Here is a 21,721-nt window from a genome sequence, read left to right as displayed (position 1 = left end):
GTAGCAGAAAATATTTGTATCATTTCCGTATGTAGTAATGTGTAAAACATTTCACATTCGAGCACATATTTTGGGTAGCGGACTAAACAAAGAATCACGGCGCACACAGCGTCGCATCTTTCTACAACATTCTGTCAAGTTGAAATTTTGGCAAAGGATTGCATCGTTAAAATACAAGCAAATCTAAAATATTTCACTCATGTATAAGCAAAAAATTAGCGTAGTATTTTATAGGCGTAATATGCTACATTTGTTGAAAAATTACCGTCACTAAAGTGTTTGTTAACATCGGTTAAGAATGTGAGAATCCCGTTGAAGTCACTTGATTCCTCATTCTGGAAATGTCTGTATATTTAATAGAAGGGTTGGATATCAAAATGCGTTGTGTACATAAACAGTCGGAGCACCTCGGTCACCTCGGATTTTAATATTAAGTGAGGCAACCTTTGCCACATTATTATAATAAAAACTGAGAAACACTTTTTTTAAGAACTGCCACTACGATCCGGAAGCATTTTGTTGTGGGCCGACACCTATTGCCTTTTTCGAAAATTGGCGGAGATGACCGAGTTGTTACGATTGCCATCCGTCGAGACCACAGTTATTGATCCCCCGTTGACCGGATCCGGATGTTAATACAGATAAGACTGTCTGCTGCAAATATATCATTAACACTAACATTAACATCTATAATGATAACTAAGGCATTTTCGAGATGTGACAGTATATGCTACTACCAGATTTTTATAATTTTATTAATTCATTTACATCTTAAATCAGATTTAAGTTAAAAGGCATCTCCGGAGGAGATAACTTCAAAGCGAGAAAAGACCTGAACGTGTAAATGCGGTGCAGTTCGTCTGCAAGCCCTGCAGTGCTACTGAAAGGAGGGTAGGTTGTGACAGTGAACTTGTGTTTTCATTACATTTATGTATATTTGTTTTTAAGGTATATTTAAATTAAATTTATTATCTTTGTTTTTTCCTATATTTTATGAATATTTCATGAATATATATTTTTGAATATTAATTGAAGTTGAATTACAACTCTCATTACAACTTAAATTGAAATAAAATGCACGTTTCTAATGTTTTATACCATATTTGGAATAATAAAAAAAAATAAGGGGCCAAAATATCTCTTTTGAAAATCAGTATGGGGCCAAAATGTCTCGAGTTATTATTTTTAAGGTGCCGAAATGGCAGGTCCGAAATATCTCAGCGGCCGATTTGGTAAGGAGACGATTTGTCTCGCTCCCTCCTGATCACAGATGTAAGCGTTTAGATGCTTCAGACCAAAGTCAGGTCAAGTTATTAAATAAAAGAAAACAATGGTTTTCATCTCCACCGTTTTGCGTGCTCTAAGAGACCATTACACACCAACGCCCAAATGGATGTTTGCGCTCAAATCCCCGTCCAGATTGTACAAACGCAATCAAATGAAACGCATGGGCGCTGTAAGTAAAGATAAAGGTTACATTACACTATAAACATCAAAATATATCGGTAATATTTTTTATTTCTAATTATTGGCACACTATAAAGTTGAATTCTCTTTGTTAATTTTTTTTTAAAAACTTATCCTTGCAATCAGTGATAATGCATTTCGGATTCCATGTACAGAATTATTACTAAAGAAAAAAAGAACGGGACATAGTAAAGTTAAGGGCATGTTGGAAGGGTTCAGTCTCTCAGAGCCTGAGAGAGGAACGTCAAACTATTTTAAATTTACACCATTTGTCAAGAAATAATTACATAATTGTATATTAATTCATTCTTGTTCATGTTGTTGGCAAGATCGCACACAAGTGTGTTTTTTTTCATGGGGGAAATCAGAGAACCGGTCGAAAACCCATGTCAGGCATGGTAAACCACAAACCAAATTGACATGCACCTTTGCTGGGAATTTAACCCGCCCCAGAGCCCCTTAGTGAGAAGGGAATGTGCTTACCACTACATTTACTGGAGAAGAATGCTCAACAGTCTGACACTCATATTACAAAAACCTGACATTATTAATTTTATTCTTCAGAAATACTCCGGAAGATCACGCAACTGCTACATCTTGGGAGTTTTACGATCATTGCGAGCCATGCGGTATTCAACAAAAGGGTTGGAATCTAAAGAAGAAACACTTGATAGGGTAGGTTTGTTATTCTTGACCATGTTGAGGTACAATCGAATCGATTGTTAGCTGGTTAACAAACTAACAGAACTTTAATATGATTTGGCTGTGTCTTTAACAGAGTGAAGACTGTCAAAGTTAACTACTTATTTTGGTGATGTATCACGTGTATTTAATATTCACTTCAAGATAGATGTCTAATTTGCTTGCCAAAGTCAAATATTTTTTGGTGTCTGGGGACATTCCAATTTCCATGACATTTCAACCATTGGAACGATTAGTAAATCTAACACATGTCTATGACCACCTACCGTACTTTGTCTGTCTTCATACATAGAGTTTTAATGTACCACAGGCTGTGGTCCTGTAAAAATTGTCACTTTGTTTTAAAGATAAAATTAATGTCAATAAAATGAGAGGAAACTAGGTGTTCATTTAAATACAACTTGTCGAGTAAATACATTGTTGGGTTAATGCCTTAATGATTATGGTACCATGTGACACTTATTTAAAGTGAATGGGGTCATCATCAACTAGTGTACAACAAAATAGCGTGAGATTTATTTTTTTAGTTAAATGTTATGTCCGTGTTAAAATCAAATTCCGTTCGATTACAAAATAAAGTAGATGAATAAAATAAAATTGTGTGGTTAGGATTTTATTTTTTAGGCTTTTTGTTAGAAGGTTATTGTCATCATTGTAGAATGGCTTAAAGGATTCTTCAGTATAAAGCTTTTTAAACTACATAATTATTAAAACACATAAAGACTTTATTTTATTTTATTTTTTTAAACAGATGGACTAAGAAACGGTAGGGTCGGCGCCTGTTTCGTTGGGTAACACATAACAAAAGTTGTTTTTTAGGCCTTGAAGTAATATTTGTATGAAAAAGCAAGGGTACTGTACAATATGTTTGGAAGGGAGGTTTTGTTCCTTCTGGCGTTAGCCAACGATACATTTAATATAATCAATATGATGGACTATTTCATAAACTTCAGTTGTATGAGACCAGAATCACGGCTGCCTGTTTGGAGCACGGGATGGACAAGAACTACTTCCTCACTTCACTAGCAGAGGTTTGCTCATTTTGTTAAATTAAACCAGATTAAAAAAATTTCAGTGGAATCAGTTAAACTACAGATATTTCACTGAAACTGCAATTACAGGTCTGGTAGACCAGTTTAATCCCCTTGTCGATTCATCTTTGGTTTTTCTGTTTTTCATAGAAAAATCATGCAGGTTTGTGTTAGCCTTGGTGTTGTTGTCTGCACTGCAGCGTCACTTGAATAATTTTGAGAATATCCCTGTTAATCTCAATTGAGTATGGTATTCATTTTCAGTGACAGTGTACACAAAAAAGGACTCATGTGATGCATAAAAACATGTTATGTAATGTTATAATCGCACAACTGTTGTTGTTTTGATTTCAGAATGATATCAACCTCAATAGGGAAACATTGTCAAATCTTGCAATATATGAACCAAGAACATTTCAGGTAAGATTTACTATTCCCCAGCCAAAAGTGAAGGGGATACAATTATGGTAGGAGTGTGTGTGTGTGTGTGCCTCCCTGCAATCTTGTCTGGAGCATACCTGTAACTTGAATTATTTGAGGTATTGACTTCAAACTTCAAACACAGATAGATCTCTTTGTGAAGAAGTGTAGTGCTTAACATTATGCGACTATACTCACAGCAGAGCTATTGAAAAAGTGTCTCCTTACAGTTGTAAGCGTACGCGCAAGAGAATTTTAGTAATCCCACTAGCCGATACATTGCATTTAGAAATGCCAATAGGCATGATAATAATCTAATGTTTATCATTCGGAAAAATATTTCTATATATTTTTTAATAAATCTGTATTTATTTGTTTATTAATGCATTTATTTGCTCACTAATATATACAATACACTTATTGTCGTATATAAGTCAGATACAGTAACTGTGGAATATTAATTTTTTCTTCAAAAGTGTCCTCTTACAGACGTAAGAAACCATTTCACTAGGACGAACACCAATTTTATCCTCGACTTCTACTCAGATGTAATTGGTGTTTGTCCTAGTGAAACGGCTTCTTACTTCTGTAAGAGAATACTTATGAAGAAAAACTCGTACTGTATCTATTACATATTTCCTGGTCCAGTAATTATGATTTTTATGCATTTCTTTTTTATGGTTTTTAGTTAATAAATAGACTCATGGAATGAGATGTTGAGACTAATGGAATCAGATGTTGGGCCAACTGTTCAGAACTGTTTAAGTGACACTCTTATATAAAATGAATACATACACATGTATAACAAATATACATTCTTACTGATAAACCTTTAACTTCATACTAAATAATGCATTTATGAAAAATATTAATAACTGATAACGATATTGTAACCGTGTATTTAATAGCAGAAAGCACACAAATATTAAACGATTTGTGAATGCTAAAAGATTTACTGTGTTCTACTATAGTCTCATAAGGTAGAAATACGGTATAACGCTCATTTCTTTCAAATTAAACTTGGTATGCTTCATAAGAGCCATTGTTATGGAAATTTTTATGGCCCCGAAGGTGGGCATATTAAAATCGCACCGTCTGTCCGTCCGTCCGTCCGACCGACTCAATAACTCAGAATATTATGGACAGATTTTAAAATAACTTGCCACATGTGTTCGGCATACCAAGACGACGTGTCGCGTGCAAGAACCGTGTCCCTACCTCTAAGGTCAAGGTCACACTTAGGTGTTTATTCACAATGGAATGCTGCATATAAGGACATAGAGTATAGGTTGTCGTGTCCGGGCTGTAACTTTCCCTTGTATGGACAGATTTTAAAATAACTTGCCACATGTGTTCAGCATACCAAGATGACATGTCGCGTGCAAGAACCGTGTCCCTTCCTTTAAGGTCAAGGTCACACTTAGGTGTTTATTCACAATAGAATGCTGCATATAACGACATAGAGTATAGGTTGTCGTGACCGGGCTGTAACGTGTTTATTCACAATGGAATGCTGCATATAAGGACATAGAGTATAGATTGTCGTGTCCGGGCTGTAACTTTCCCTTGTATGGACAGATTTTAAAATAACTTGCAACATGTGTTCAACATACCAAGACGACGTGCCGCGTGCAAGAACCGTGTCCCTACCTCCAAGGTCAAGGTCACACTTAGGTGTTTATTCACAATGGAATGCTGCATATAATGACACAGAGTATAGATTGTATTGTCCGGGCTGTAACTTTCCCTTGTATGGACAGATTATAAAATAACTTGGCACATGTGTTTGAATTACCAAGACAACGTGTTGCGTGCAAGACCCTTGTCCCTACCTCTAAGGTCAAGGTCACACTTAGTGTTTATTCACAATGGAATGCTGCATATAATGACATAGAGTATAGGTTGTCGTGTCCAGGCTGTAACTTTCCCTTGTATGGACAGAATTTAAAATCACTTGCCATATGTGTTCGACATACCAAGACAATGTGTCGCGTGCAAGAACCATGTCCCTACCTCTAAGGTCAAGGTCACACTTATGTGTTTATTCACAATGGAGTGCTACATAAGGATACAGAGTATTGGTTGTTATGTCCGGGCTGTAACATTTTCTTGTATGGACAGATTTTAAAATTACTTGCCACATGTGTTCGACATACCAAGACGACGTGTCACGTGCAAGACCCATGTCCCTACCTCTAAGGTGAAAGATACACTTTGTGTTTATTCACAATGGAATGCTAAATATAAGGACATAAGAATGTAGGTTGTCAAGTATGGGTGGTAATTTTTTATGTTCAGAGGCAATTTAAAATAACTTGCCATATGTATTTGTTTGATCTTTGACTTTTCATGTACTGACCTTGTTCATAGATCAATGTCACATTCGGGGGCATTCGTCACATACTGTGACAGCTCTTGTTTCATCCTTTTTCGAATAGTAAAACAATATTATTTATTTTGGTAAATTTTAATTGGGAGTAAGAGTGCATCTTTAAAGTTAACAACATGATTAAAGAATTTTTTGTTTTCTTTTAAACTTCAAATAGTTGATGATGTCCTCATATATTTAAATAAAATAAGTACAGCTGAAACAGCGGTATCAAAGCTTGTTCCAGATACTGCATATTACAATATTAAATTCTCAGAGCAGTAAAGAGTTGAAAGTTAACAAAAACGTTAACAATGTTGTATTATTTAACAAAATTCTGGACAATTGGCCTATTGTTAAATCAATATTCTTTATAAATTTTGAAATCTCTTTTATTTTTCAGAGTCTTGTTCAGTTTGTAAAAGAAAGATCAGAAGAGATAGGCTTACAGAGTAAAAAACTGGGTTATGTGTACGGCACAGAAACTCGGGGAATTCTAGATGAGGTTCGAAAACATAGGTGGAACCGAGGAGATGAAGTGGACTAGCTTTAATAAAATTATTTTGATATTATTGTAATTTTTCTTTTATTGAATAAAGATTATGTCACAAAGCAGATTTCTTGGTTTCATCATCCGCCATTTCCTGCCTAATAAAAGGTCTCAGGAGGGGGACATTGTTTTGGCATTGTCCTTATGTCAGTCTGGCACACTTTTTTCTATCAGAAACTATGTCTTAGTTAAATCTTAAATACAATCTTTGAAACAAACTAGAGGTATTATATTTGGTCCAATATTCATCAAACTTCATAAGAATATTTCCCTTGATGAACTCTTGGACAAATTAAAACTGGGTCACATGTGATCAAAATTAAGGTCACTAAGTCAGATCAGATTTTTTGTCTGGAACCCTATTATATTGATTATAGGTCAGATTATGTTCAAACTTAGACTGAATTTATTCATGGTGGAATCTCAGTACATCTTAAAAGTGGGTCACATTGGGTCAAAAACAAGGTCCATATGTCGAACTTTAGAAATCCTTTGGAACATACTAGTTGCAATATATCTGGTCCAATATTTATGAAACTTGATCGGAATGTTTTCTTGATGAAATCTTTGACTGGTTCGAAACTGGGTCTCGAGGTCAGAAACTAGGTCATTGAGTCAAATCAATTCTATAACCAAATATTGATATTGATTTGTTCAAACTCTGGTCAGAATGTTCCCTTGTTGCAATCTTGGTAAACTTAAAAAGTGGGTCACATGGGGTCATAGACTAGGTAATTTGGTCAAATCTGATGAAACCTTGGCAATAAAGGAAATATATCTGTTTCAATCTCCATTGAAACTTGATCAGAATAGTTTCAAGATGAAATCTTGGATATGTTTGAAACTAGGTCGCACGGGTCAAATACTAGGTCATTACATTAAATCTTTGAAAATCTTGTGAACATTCTGGAGGCCAAATTTTTGCAATATTCTTTTACCAATCTTCATTAAACTAAATCAGAATGTTTGCCTTCATTAATTATCTTACTATTTTGAAACTGGGTTAATGGGTGAAATCTGAAAGCTACACTATACACACTATACTTTTATTTCAAACAATTGCAAACGAACTAATATATCATATTCAATGTTCATAAGAGTCCATCACGCTGCAGCCATAATGCATGTTTTGGTTGGAATATTTCACCATACCACCTAATTTGTCTAAACAGGCGGGGGTCATAATACAACAAATTTGCTTGCTTGTTGTTTTTTCGCATATTTGTGTTTTAAAATAACAATTCAATTATTGTAACCTTAATATCGTCCATGTCATCAGCAGCGACGGCCTTATCGGTGAATAAAACTTGTCAATTGCTCAAACATATTCATAGACCAGACACATTGTACACATGCTTCCAATGAGAATATGCATTATATGTAGCAATGCAAAATTCCAGACAAGTTGTACATGTTTCCAATGAGAATATGTATACATGTAGCAATGTAAAATCTCTGACTTAAATTACTAAATAATTATCATAAAAATGATTAGGGATTCATAATGATTTTTACAGGTAATCCTTATTAGAGTGGATTTTATTTATTTGAATGTATAATTTCATTCAGGAGGGTAGTAGGTAGGGAAAGCATTTTGTATCAAATTGTCAAGGACAACTTTTAATTATAGGGTGCCTATGTGTGAGTGGTGGTGCAGTTTATTGGCACGATTGTTATAGCACGGTCAACCCCCGCCTTCTTGTTACCGTTCCGATATGGAAGTTAATGAATAAACGAAAGCACACACACAAAAACAGTCCAGCATGTACTGTTGTTTCCTTGGTGTCGTCCTAGTCGTCGTTGTACGAATTTTCTTGGCTTGAATTGGCATTTGTATAAAACATCAATACATACACATATACAACAAACATACATTTTGAATGATAAACCTTTACTGCTTACTAAAAATGACTTTATTGAAAATATTAAGTACTGATAACAAGATTGTAACCGTGTATTTAATAGCTGAAAATGCACAAATATTAACTGACTGTTGGGTCCTTAAATATTTACCATGATCAACTATCGTCTCATGACATAAGGTAGAAATACCGTGTTTTTCTGCACCTTTCTTTCAAATTAAACACTGCATCCTTCATAAGAACCATTGTTTAAGATATTTTTGCATCATTTTCAAAAAACTAAAACAATTGTATTAATTGTGGTACATCTTATTTGGAAATAAAAGTGAATATTTAACAAATCTATACTCGTTAAATATATCTTCATAAAACTTGGTACACATATTGCAGATATTTAGAAAGGACCAAAAACTCTGGCTTTATATTAATGATAAAGTGATTTATTTTATTCAGAATAAAACTGACTACATGGCCATCTGAACACACATACAGCTCAAATCGTTATGGCAAAATGTTCGCACAACGAATGCCGAGTATTATACCTGCTGCTAGATCCAATGATGAACTGAAATGGAGAATAAGGACATAGAGTCAAAGGTTGTCGTGTCCGGGCTGTTACTTTCCCTTGTATGGACAGATTTTAAAATAACTTGCCACATGTGTTCCACATACCAAGACGACGTGTCGCGTGCAAAACCCGTGTCCCTACCTCAAAGGTCAAGGTCACACTTAGTGTTTATTCACAATGGAGTGTTGCATATAAGAACATAGAGTATAGGTTGTCGTGTCCGGGCTGTAACTTTCCCTTGTATGGACAGATTTTAAAATAACTTGCCACATATACAGAGTGAGGAGAAATATATTTTTGGTAAGGAAGCTTGTCATTTATCATTAACAAGGATCAGAATTGAATAATAATTGTGAGAACGAAAATCTCAAACAAAAGGCAGTTTTACTTCCCTCACAGTACAGTAATCTCTGCCACCATACAGATCGCGTGACCATGAATAGATATCACGGAATACATAGATACAGATTGTAAATTATCTTTGATTTTAAACGTTTTATCGTTTTTCAACCTCCATTCACCTTGACTAATTGTTATAATAACTGTCCCAAAGAAAGACAAAATATTTTTTTATAAGAAAAAGATCATACTTGTATAGCTGCATTCCAGAAATACTCGCTCATAGTGGCATCTATTTGTTCTGTCTGTAAGGGGAGATCACTGCGTAGGAGATTGTGAAAAGCTGTGTCATAATGATTTGAAGATTTTATATAAAATAATCACATATAATCACAATTTCATAGCACATGCTAGTCTTGTATTTCAAGATGAAATTTGTTTGTATATTCATTTGAAATAGACATATCTATCTTCCCTTATATGGGCGGGCTTGTGGGACAGAAACATTGACTTCACTGTAATATCAAATCCCTTCGTTCCATTCCTGTCCTCTATCCGGATTTCCGGTATATCAACGCAGTTCCGGGATAACAAATATGGCGGGATGTCTAGCTCTTCGATTGTGTTTACATAACGACCATGCAAAGCTTTGTATTTCTTCATACCATTCATCATATCAAAAAGTGATTTGTAAATATGCCATTTGGTAAATTTAAATTCATTATCTGCCAATGTTCTCTTGAATTGAACCAACCCCCACCTGTCCTGGAGATGCAAATTAATGGCGTCGCACGGCTGCCATGCCCACCAGTCGGTCGTCGAGTTCTTCTTTTTGCGATATTCGCCGTTAACATTCTCTAAATGTTGCTCTGATCGACCAAACTGAACAAAACAAACCTCATCATCTATAGGATTTGGTTGAACGCGTTCTGAATGATCCTTGAGGTTATCGAATGATAGAGCCATTTCCACTGACCAGTATTTATCTATGTCACCAGGTTTATTCACCGTGCCATCTACATATACCTCCTTTCGTGCATCAGGATGCCATTCTTTCTCCCTTATACTTTCATTCCCAATCTGATCATAGGGAGACTTGAATAGAACCTGGTCCATCATGGTTCCCAAAACATTTATCTGCATCTGCTTGTAGTTGAACATTGTCCCATCAACGTCCACCAACATCTCGAACCCATTTTCTTGCCATATATTGCTATCATGCTTCGTATTTGTCGCCCAGAAGTCCCTCTCTTGCAATACAGCCCCCACATATAGCCGGTCGTTGTCCCATCGCATTTTGAATTTCGTTGTATAATAAGGATCTGGGTAAACCACACTTCTCATATCGACAAAGTTCTCGCTCCACTCGACCTTAAAATAAGAAACACATTTACCTTTTAAGGTTTACTGGATTTATTTAACTCAATTGCACTACATTTTGCCTCACCAATACTGTTGTTTACACCACGCTCATCTCCGTAACACATGCATCATTTACCTTCATACATTTATATAATTACGTTGTTCTAAAACATCTGGAAGTTATTTGCGATTTAAAGTGGATTTTAAGGTGTGAAGGGTAACTCCCAGTTTATGCATTTTTCCTAACAATCCCGCAAAAGCTCACATAAGCATGGACACCAAATTTAAACTCATCAATTTTACAACGATTGTGAACCTCCTCCCCCTCACATACACACGAAACTTAGCATTAAATATATATAAAGTAGAGTTAAATGAAACATATAAGCTTATTTTAATATTTTTTTTGTCATTGTTACGCTACAAATTTCAAAATTGGGACGCAGATCCAAGAAAGGATCACTAAGGTATACAAAGTATAGGATAAACAATTATGGTCGCTTATTTAACAATAATTACTGGAATTAATAAAGTGCGTGTGTGGTCTCTAATTTCGACCACTTTTTGACCAAATTGAACCATTAAAGTTTAATTTATTACTCTTTTGTACTCTAGCACTCTACTAGTCTATGGGTATGAGAGTTTAATAAAGAATTTCAGTGTGTGTATGCTCATGTTATTGGACTAAAAAATAGTTTTTCCGGTAAAACATCTGAAAACACTTATTTTATCATTATTTTACTCTATGATATCAAAATAGCAGAAAAAATACAGTTATAGCAAAGAAAAGGTATTTTGGTTTTAGTTGGATTTTGAACCCACGACAGTAAATTCAAGAAAAAAGAAAAGAAAACAGCCGGCTAGTCCACACCACCACCGGAACTTTTACAAAAGTGGTAGATATGTTGACTTTTTAAGGATACATTGTTAATATCTCGTGATAATGTCAAACAATCAATCACGCAACACCACAGCCGTAATTAATTTTCAATCGCGTTATAAACGCTAATGGAAAGTGTGGTCTTCAAAGTCGATATTTGAGCATATATCAACATTAGCTGAAGGGTTCCAGCTTTAGGTGTTTTTGTTTTAACACTCCTTATGATTTGCCACACTTTATTTCGTAATTAAAAAAGTGCATATAACAAACCATGAGCGAGTCACTTTAAAAAGGTATTCTTAACATACACTGGGACATTTTATATTCAAATTTGGAATAAAAACACTTTGGCTTTGGGAATATGGCCAAATGACGGCTATAAAACAGCTGGATTAGCCATAAGACTTGCCTCGTCCCATGCTTTCTCGTCTAGTTTCCCATCTATAGTAATGTCTGCCGTGTTTAAATGATACGCGATATAGTGTCTTGGCAGTGCCAGGTCCATACATTGCTCCGAATTTTCCACGCAAATGTTTTTCTCCGAGTGACGTTCGATGTATCTCTCCACGAATCGCAAACCGCTCGACGATTCAGCCAGTGACCATGTGCATTCAGCAAGGAGTTCCTCTGCAGCTGTTGGCTGGTCACTTTGAGATATTGCGGCAGAATTCGAACCATGCCCTTTTCCGGAAAAGAATCCGATTAAAATTCCGATCACGAATACTCCAACTCCAATTGCAGCGCATATTGCGACGGTTTTCTTTGTTTTCACATCCACTATGATATAACCTGCCATTTTTCTGACTTAAAAAGTTTCACAGCGCTTGCTTATGTATATACGTAACTTACGCTTTGTAAAAACATAATACGATGAAATCACTAGACCGTGACACATACTTTATTGTTGATTTATACATTTACGTTGCATATTAATACTGATTGCTACAAAACAATTAATTGTCTTCAAAGTTATATTACCATTATGCCGCAGGCATCCTCAAAAATAAATTCGCACGCAATGGTTATACATTAAGATTAATTAGAACATTCCTTGTATGAATTAATAAATGTTTGTCTTAAAGGGACACACTCATGCTTTTGATCATTTTTTAATCTCCCACGGTTATGCATCTGAAAAGACTTTATATTAAGTACATGTATAATAAATTTACTCTTTGATACAAAAATTGCAGAAAACAACAAATAGAGTATACAAAACTGGTTTTATTGGGGAACGAACCCACGCTCATACAGTCATGATAAAAAATTAAAAAAAACCCACAAAATATGAAAATAAAACTGATTGATCACAAGGACTCTTTTCCTAAGTTGAGTGATAGTATAACCCTTTAAGCTTTCGTTGAAAAGCGTTACCAACGCTATTCAAAATCATAGATATTAAAGACAATATTTGAGCATATATCAATAATTGTTGAATGGTTCCAGCCGTCAATATCCTAGTTCTAACACTCCTAATGGTTTGACAACATTTGTTTTGTCAAAAAGTGCATTTTACAAGACATGACCGGGACCCTTTAAATAAAAGTAAAACGTATCCTCTATTTCATGATTTGGTGGTTTCGTTTTAAATCACATTTTAATTTTATTGGTCTTCAACGTGTTGGTAAAAATGTATTAGTTTTGCACACAAATAAATGATGGATTACATTAAAGGGACTCGACACCAGATGGTCCAAAATCGGCAAATACAGTTTTCTCTCAAAGCAAGCCTAGAATTGGCATAACGAGCTAGCATGTGGCCGATAATTTTACATGATTTAAAGAATAAACACAACACTCATGCCGCCCCTGCAAACGCTTGTTCAGTTGAGCTTTCCCGTTTTGAAATAGCGCGGATTTTTTCCCCGAACACCTTGCAAGTTACATGATCATTTTACATACTACCCTGTCAATAACCTTTAAGGCAACTCGCTGTAATTTTCAGCACTTTTAATCTCTTTTAAAAGATTCCATTGATCAACTTCATCCTGGATGTTAATTTGTCGGGCTCTGAGTCTACGTTGTTTCGCAGGAGTTTCCTCTACATTGCACTCTCCATTCTTTTGAGAAGCCATGACGTGTGTATATTTAGAACGTGCAAGTCACGAGTGTCTATACATTTACTGACGCAATTTTCAAACTTACTGGGTAGACAAACCTAGTAGATTTCAAATTTGTAATAATACGCAAAAACTGCGAAAGCTAAATGTGTCCTCAGCGATATAAAACATCAGTAAATAAGTAAGATTCAAAGCGTTGCACACAACGATATAGATTGACATTTTTCTTTTGTGTTGCAATTTTATCATCTGCAGGTGTCTAGTCCCTTTAAAACATGTTGCCTTTATACGATAATATCGCAACTTTGAGGAGTTGGTGCAGTTGCTCCGTTTGGTTTCATTCGTTCTTAGGTCATGTACCTATTTGGCCATAAAGTATTGAATTTTAGTTTATGGTTACACATCAAGTTTCAGTTTATATAATATGGCGTAACTTTATTCTTCATTGTCCTCAAGTTGATGATAGCTTTGTACAGTATTTTTACAACTATTATTGGTAAGGTTTTTGACAGTGTCAGATTCAGTGCTCTAGTTGATACTAACTAGTTAAAACCCCAATGAATCCAATGAATTCCGCCTTGTTTTAATTGGCCATTCCGAGGCGGTAAACCACTAAATGACTATACAACCGGTTTCATTAATGTTTATTGTGAGTTTATTGTTTGCGACGTCTTCTTTTGTTAATGTGACTTAGACATTCTGTTGATGAATGCAATACAATGATATATGTATTTCTGATTAACATACATGAAAAAGTACATTAGGTATATTGTGTGTAATATAAACGGAATTATATAAGAATCACACAAAATAATCACGCAAGTTGTATATATATAAAATATATCGTATAGTTCTAAACATGATAGCAAACACAGTCATATGATTTGCTTCCAGCAGCTGAAGATTTTACATGGATTTCCGTGATCATTAACTCCAAGTTTATGTGAACCACACATATCGTTCCTCGTTAATATGGGCTGGTTTGTGCGACAGAAATTTGGATCTCACAGTTATTTCGAATCCCGAGTATACACCTCTGTCGATAACCTTTATTTCAGGAATTTCAACGCAAACTCCAGACATCAAATACGGCGGAATGTCGAGTTCCTCAATCATCGTAACAAATCGTCCATGGATTGCCTTGTATTTGTTCATACCATCCATCATATCAAACAATGCCCGGTAAAGGTGCCACTTTTGGAAATTAAAAGTATTATCAATGGTGCTTCGTTTGAATTGGACCAACCCCCAACGATCTTGCAAAAGGAAATTCACTGCATCACACGGTTGCCATGCCCACCATCCCATCTCATCGAATGATACGTTTGGAACTTTCTGATACGTCCCGTTCTCAACCTCCAGCGGGTGATGGGCTCGTCCTACCTGCATAAACCATACCTCGTTATCTTGCGGCGAAGCTTGAACGCGTTCTGACCTGTTGGCCAGTTGCTCAAACGTCATTGACAGCTCGACAGACCAGAATTTGTCCTTATCCCCGGGAGTGTTAACTGTTCCATCGGTGTAAACTGCCTTCTTCATGTCTGGGTGCCAGCTTAGGTCATTGTCTGTCCAGTTTGGGTTTGGACCAATTGAATCGTAAGGCGACTTGTACAAGATATGGTCCAAAGTGGTCCCAAGAACATTTATCTCTATCTGCTTGTAGTTAAACATGGAGCCATCTACATCCATTAATATGTCTATCATATTGTCTTGCCAGATCCCCGTCTCTTGTCCTTGTATGGTTCCCCAAAGGTCAGTGTCTTCGATGTAGGCTCCTATGTATAGTCTCTCATCATCCCAGCGCATTTTGAACTTGGTGCTAAACTTGGGCTTAGGGTAACTGGAGCTTCGAATGTCCACAAATGATTCACTCCACGGAACCTATTGAAATATAAACCACATGGATACGATACTAAACATTTAAGATACGCGAAGCAAGATATAAGCTTGTCAACTGATGGAGAAATTGGTGACAGTGTGTGTATTCCACGTGATAAATTGAATCGTAAATGCTCCATCCAAAGGCAGCATTTAGCTTCGAATTAAGAGTTTAAACAAAAATGACTTTTCCATTTCTTTACCACTTTAGATTAAACAGAGCGAAGTCTATGCCGGTTACAGAGCCTCGCCTTTGGTCTTTTACTTAAATTTGATTGAGATTTTAGTTTCTTAAAACAATTCGACGATCCTACTCGCAAACTCGCCGCCAGGTGAAGCACTGTCAAAATATTATCTTGAAAACAGGTTTATCGAAGTGTTTAAGGAAAATAATTACCCATCAAACTCCGGTACTAATTAAACGAAGGCGGGGCTATTTAAGCGGCATAGACTGCCCTTTGTTTCATTTAAAATTGTGAAGAAAAAGAAAAGATATCTTCGTTTTGAATCTTCATCCATAGCAAAATGTTGCCTTTCGACGTAGCATTTATGACATTGTTTATCGCGTGGTTAAATATGATAACTCGTATGTCAATTTTTTATGTCTGGAAACTCGTATGTCATTTTTTTATGTCTGGAAACTCGTATGTCATTTTTTATGTCTGGAAACTCGTATGTCAATTTTTTTTATGTCTGGAAACTCGTATGTCATTTTTTTATGTCTGGAGACCCTTATATCAATTAATCATCTAAAATTGGAAGGGTAATTCCCGCTGGAAAAAAAACCTTAAGTACAAGATTGTGGTTTGTATATTTATTCTTTATTTCACTTTAATTCGGGCGTTAAATTACCTAATTTGCTTCTTTCAAGATGAAAACCGCTGTGTTTGATATGACCACACATATGTAGTAAGGCACATATAGCTGACTTAGTACTCGACGGTTATACGTGTAGTTCAATATAAATATAGGCGTAACAACATAATTTCTATAAGCCCTAGACAGTCTTTCTCTAAGAATTCAAACCTTAATGAAGGGCCTTCCACAGTGCATGAATTAGTTTGAAGGATCAAAACATAAATGCTTAAAAAATCATTTTTTTTATTTAGTTTTGCGATTTAATATTTATCAAAGCACAACTAATACATCCGTTGCAACACATGTGTAGGTGCAAGAGGGAATTCAGTAACTTTTATGTATAAAATATTTCATCAGATTTTCAATCAAAAACCTTTTACATTTTTATGGAAATGTCTGTATTCAAAATTACTATGTTTTTCATGTCAAAATAGCAATCTTCCCGATCAGCACTACCTTGCGTGATTGCAAGAATTTTTAAGAAAGATATTTGTTACCAAAAATGAATTAAATCCACTATTTTGCCTTATTTTCTGGAATATCTTTCTTATTTAAGAAAATATCATCACGAATCCAAACAACATTGATTATTTGGTAGTCTGGGGCATTTTGACTCATACATATAATTCTGCATATTGTCGATAGACAAAAATGCAAATGCTTTTTGATACAAATCTGATATTACCTTCTTTCGTAAAATTTGCTCTACTCCTTTTAAACCAAAAGCATTTTGCAAAGGATGTTTGTTCTACCCCTGAAAAAGATCCTCAAAGCGAAGTAAAACATGATTTGTTCAAACATTTTATTTTTTTGTCCTTCCCCACCCACTTTTGCATTGTGAAAGGCTCTTAATTGATACCAAATGGTTGTCGTTACCTACATCTGTAGATCTAGCATGCATTAATGCATATCACGTTTGAGATCTTGACTCTAAAATGTTTTTACGATCTAAGGTTGTCTACCCATAAATAAGTTTAACCCCCCAACTCATCGGACCATTTCAAAGCGTTGACCACAGCACTTATAGATGGAGTTATTTTGATGTATATGTTATCTGTCTTTTTGTGTAAGTTGTGTGTCGTTTGTTTAGTGTCTGTACGATCTTAAGCTTGTGCCTATAAAACCACAGCCACTTGAAGTGAATGAGCTTTTGCTTTGCTGTTATATAACCTGTAAAAGATAGTGTCGCTTAACCCTAAAATATTTATTCTTCCATTCGGAACACCTCGGCAATTTTTATCGAAAACAACCTCGGATGTATATGGACGGTTTACAATGTCAGAAATCGGTATACTTTAACTACGCTGCAAGTAGATCGCTGAGTTATTTCAATTTAGCAGTTAAAATTAATGACTTAACGCTTGGGAACCTTGATTATGTTTGCAATAATTCACTTCACTGGCAATCAGTTTAAACTTAGATCTACAAACACAAGCCAAAACACTACATTTAACTAATAATGCAATTAAAAATAATACGAACTACTTCTACTGATGTACCGGCATACATCCGAGGAGAGTTTGCGATAAAAATTAACAAGGAGCTCCGAATGTTATTCTTCATATTTAGTAATCGGATCACTCGACCTACAAACGATAATGCATACACTAACTATGAATTTCTGCAGTTTAACAATGTCACAAAATCTTGAAAGGTCAAGTTATTTTTTACAGGACATAAAACACCAACGCAGGAGTTCATTCCCTTTAAGGGACTGCGTATAAAAAGTGTATTTGCTATTTGTGGTAACTTGACTTTGTCCTGCAGTTTCTATTGTATTGGTAATAAATATTTCATGTCTTTAGATGTATATGCTTACGTCATATCAGTTAATAAATATAATTGATAATTATGTAAAAATACGTAATTTTATAACTTGTTTGAGTAAATAAACATGTACAATATATTTTATTTAGAAGTTTGCGAACTAGTTTATTGGGCTTTTAAATGAAACACGATATAGATTGATGCCTTTATTATTTTGATGCATTCTTATGTTTAACTCATTTGATTGCAATGATCAGAACAAAAAATGCATGTAATATGTGTATTGAAGAAAAGAAATATTAGCTATATTTTGGCGCTGTCTTTAGTATGGGAATTTATAACTACGTAGCCATTAACTCTTATTTTCGTTTTAAATGCTCATATTTTTAAAGGTACCCAAATTATATGCTTTTTGATCATTATAGTCAAACTAGTCAAACATGACAGGGTTTTATGTTTCGTTGATTAATATAGGCATCAAGCTATAGTGTGCTCCTTTAAAGATTCACTTTTACTCCCAAATAAGATTAACCACAATTAATACGATTGTTTTAATATACCAGAAAGGTTAAATTATTATCGAAAACAATGGTTCTTATGAAGGATAACGAGTTTAATTTGAAAGAAATGTGCAGAAAACACGGTATTTCTATCTTATGAGACTATAGTAGATCGCAATAAATCTTTTAGCATTCACCAATGAATTATTATTTTTGCGCTTTCTGCTAATAAATACACGGTAACAATCTTGTCACCAATAATTAATATTTTCCATAAATGCATTATGTAGTTTGTAGTTGTAGGTGTATCGCTCAAAATTTAGGTTTGTTATACATGAGTATGTATTGATTTTGAATAAGAGTGTCACTTTAAATATGATCATAGTAATGCTCTATATATTTAGTAGCAAAAGTTCATGTCTATAAAAATGACGTTTTGGATGAATAAGAGAGATAGATACCTCTTCCCAGGCCTCCTCGTCCATCCTTCCGTCAATGACGATGGCTTTTTTGTTAAGATGATGGGCAATGTAATGGTTTGGCATATTGAAGTCTTGACATTGGTACGCCTCGGAAATGCAGACGTGTTTGACGTTATGGCGTTCCACATATCGGTCGATGAAAAGTCTCGTTTTTTGGTCACCTTTGATTTCTTCTAAGAGGCACGAACTTGTCAATGCAGCCGCAACGCTACCAGATCCTCCCTCTACGGAGGCACTTGACGAAGACGATGATGATGATCCGGCCGCCTTTCCCGAATAATATCCTATAAGGATTCCTATTACAAACAGCAAAAGGCTCACACCAATACCGATTGCGACTATTTTCTTAATTTTATTGTCCAGCAAAATGTAACAAACCATTTTGCAAAATTTAGAAGAAATAAATTGTTAAAACACATTCACTGAAAATAAGATGTATGATTAATGTCGTTAGAAATATATTAAATAAGTTGGCAAAAGCTTACGACGTTGCTTGACATGATTTACCAAGCGAATCTGTGAGTAGCGATGCGTTCACTTAAAAGATGTTTATACTAGATATAACTTAAAACCAATTAAATTTACAAACACAATAAGAGAGATAGATACCTCTTCCCAGGCCTCCTCGTCCATCCTTCCGTCAATGACGATGGCTTTTTTGTTAAGATGAGGGGCAATGTAATGGTTTGGCATATTGAAGTCCTGACATTGATACGCCTCGGAAATGCAGACGTGTTTGACGTTATTTGTATGTAAATATGAGCCTGGCTTTAACCTGCTTGTTGAAAGTGTGACTTTTCTAGTGGCCTTAAACTTTTCACCTTTTCATTTAAATGTGCCATTTTATAACAAATTACCCCCAACTAGGCCAAGAATGTTAGTTTTCTTTTCAGTGAGTGACATTCATTATACGGTAGAATCTATATATTTCACAACTTAACTCAAAAATAATATTGTGGTGCAAATATCAACATGCAAATGTATTTAATAAATGTCAAAATGTTGGCGGTATTGCATGCATGCAATGCTTCAAAAGCAATCATATAGACGTGCGTGTTCTTCAACAAAGCAAACTTTTAGGGGCGGATACAGGATATGACGTAAAATGGGCGTATCTCACGGGCGTTAGATTTTGGCTCCCGCCTTTCCCTCCGAACCCTCCCCCACTGTTTTCACAATTTTACGTCCGAAATGGTGTATTTTGGGCATAATTTATTTCTTTTTTATTCTATATTGAAATTAAAAATAAACTTGGACGATTTTAGGGAGGGGAGCACACTAGGTGCGACCCCGGATCCGCTGGTGTTAATATTTCAGGGCGTGAATGTCGTATGCTCGAACAATATATCAGATATATTAATTTAGAGCGTGATATTAGCAGGCACGAACGAAAAAGCAATTATCATTTCAGAGGATATTGGTTTTCATCACTTAACCTTTCAGAATAGTAGTAAAGTAAACCTAGTAACAACTTTGCAAAAGCTTAACATAATACAAACAAATAAACTAAAATAATAGTTTTAATATATATACTCTTACAAGAAATGCTAGAATTACTACGCTTATATATTTCAAATATTATCACGCCACCAACATGAATGGCGCAGCACCATTGGTCCAGGATTGGTCACGCAGTGACCCTATATTTTCCATACATATTAGTTCACCAATTTAATATCGTAACAAAATGGCGTCTATTTTCCGATTCCGATGAATATTCCGATGAATAAATGAAATATTTAAACATGTTAACAGGTTGTCGACGTGATGAATACGTTACGGGGTTTGTAGGTGACCCGATATTGGATATACGGAGCGCAAGTAACCACGTAATTCACGCTTAAAACACAATTTTGGTGTAATTATCACTTCATCATATAAGTCTTAGCATTTATCACTACATCATATTGTTGTAAGCCTTCATCACTACATCATATTGCTGTAAGCCTTCATCACTACATCATATTGCTGTAAGCCTACATCACTACATCATATTGTTGTAAGCCTTCATCACTACATCATATTGCTGTAAGCCTTCATCACTACATCATATTGCTGTAAGCCTTCATCACTACATCATATTGCTGTAAGCCTACATCACTACATCATATTGATGTTAGCCTTCATCACGACATCATATTGTTGTAAGCCTTCATCACGACATCATATTGCTGTAAGCCTTCATCACTACATCATATTGTTGTAAGCCTACATCATATTGTTGTAAGCCTACATCACGACATCATATTGTTGTAAGCCTTCATCACTACATCATATTGTTGTTAGCCTTCATCACTACATCATATAGTTGTAAGCCTACATCACTACATCATATTGTTGTTAGCCTACATCACTACATCATATTGCTGTAAGCCTTCATCACTACATCATATTGTTGTTAGCCTACATCACTACATCATAGTGTTGTAAGACTACATCACTACATCATATTGCTGTAAGCCTTCATCACTACATCATATTGTTGTTAGCCTACATCACTACATCATATTGTTGTAAGCCTACATCACGACATCATATTGTTGTAAGCCTTCATCACTACATCATATTGTTGTTAGCCTTCATCACGACATCATATTGCTGTAAGCCTTCATCACTACATCATATTG

The 21,721-nt window shown here is 35.2% G+C and overlaps 3 protein-coding genes across 3 annotated transcripts; 1 reads left to right on the top strand and 2 right to left on the bottom strand.

Moving 5' to 3' along the window:
- Nucleotides 1–1,265: 1,265 nt before the first annotated feature.
- LOC128203235 (39S ribosomal protein L20, mitochondrial-like) lies at nt 1,266–6,603 on the top strand. Its single transcript, XM_052904544.1, has 5 exons — nt 1,266–1,456; nt 2,032–2,142; nt 3,123–3,200; nt 3,555–3,620; nt 6,392–6,603. The coding sequence occupies exons 1-5, from the start codon at nt 1,331–1,333 to the stop codon at nt 6,533–6,535; spliced, it is 525 nt and encodes a 174-aa protein (XP_052760504.1). The 5' UTR covers nt 1,266–1,330; the 3' UTR covers nt 6,536–6,603.
- A 3,055-nt stretch (nt 6,604–9,658) lies between these two features.
- Nucleotides 9,659–12,443, bottom strand: LOC128246410 (uncharacterized). Its single transcript, XM_052964599.1, has 2 exons — nt 11,959–12,443; nt 9,659–10,678 (listed from the first exon to the last, which is right to left on the bottom strand). Exons 1-2 carry the CDS (start codon nt 12,343–12,345, stop codon nt 9,755–9,757), a joined length of 1,311 nt encoding a protein of 436 aa, XP_052820559.1. The 5' UTR covers nt 12,346–12,443; the 3' UTR covers nt 9,659–9,754.
- Nucleotides 12,444–12,758: 315 nt separating this feature from the next.
- LOC128203141 (uncharacterized) lies at nt 12,759–19,801 on the bottom strand. The gene is made up of 3 exons (XM_052904426.1): nt 19,704–19,801; nt 19,074–19,516; nt 12,759–15,490 (listed from the first exon to the last, which is right to left on the bottom strand). Exons 2-3 carry the CDS (start codon nt 19,473–19,475, stop codon nt 14,549–14,551), a joined length of 1,344 nt encoding a protein of 447 aa, XP_052760386.1. The 5' UTR covers nt 19,476–19,516; nt 19,704–19,801; the 3' UTR covers nt 12,759–14,548.
- Between the last annotated feature and the right edge of the window lie 1,920 nt (nt 19,802–21,721).

The sequence above is a fragment of the Mya arenaria genome, chromosome 9, assembly GCF_026914265.1.
Source record: "Mya arenaria isolate MELC-2E11 chromosome 9, ASM2691426v1".
Classification (NCBI taxonomy): domain Eukaryota; kingdom Metazoa; phylum Mollusca; class Bivalvia; order Myida; family Myidae; genus Mya; species Mya arenaria.
This window is presented reverse-complemented; position numbering and strand designations above follow the sequence as displayed.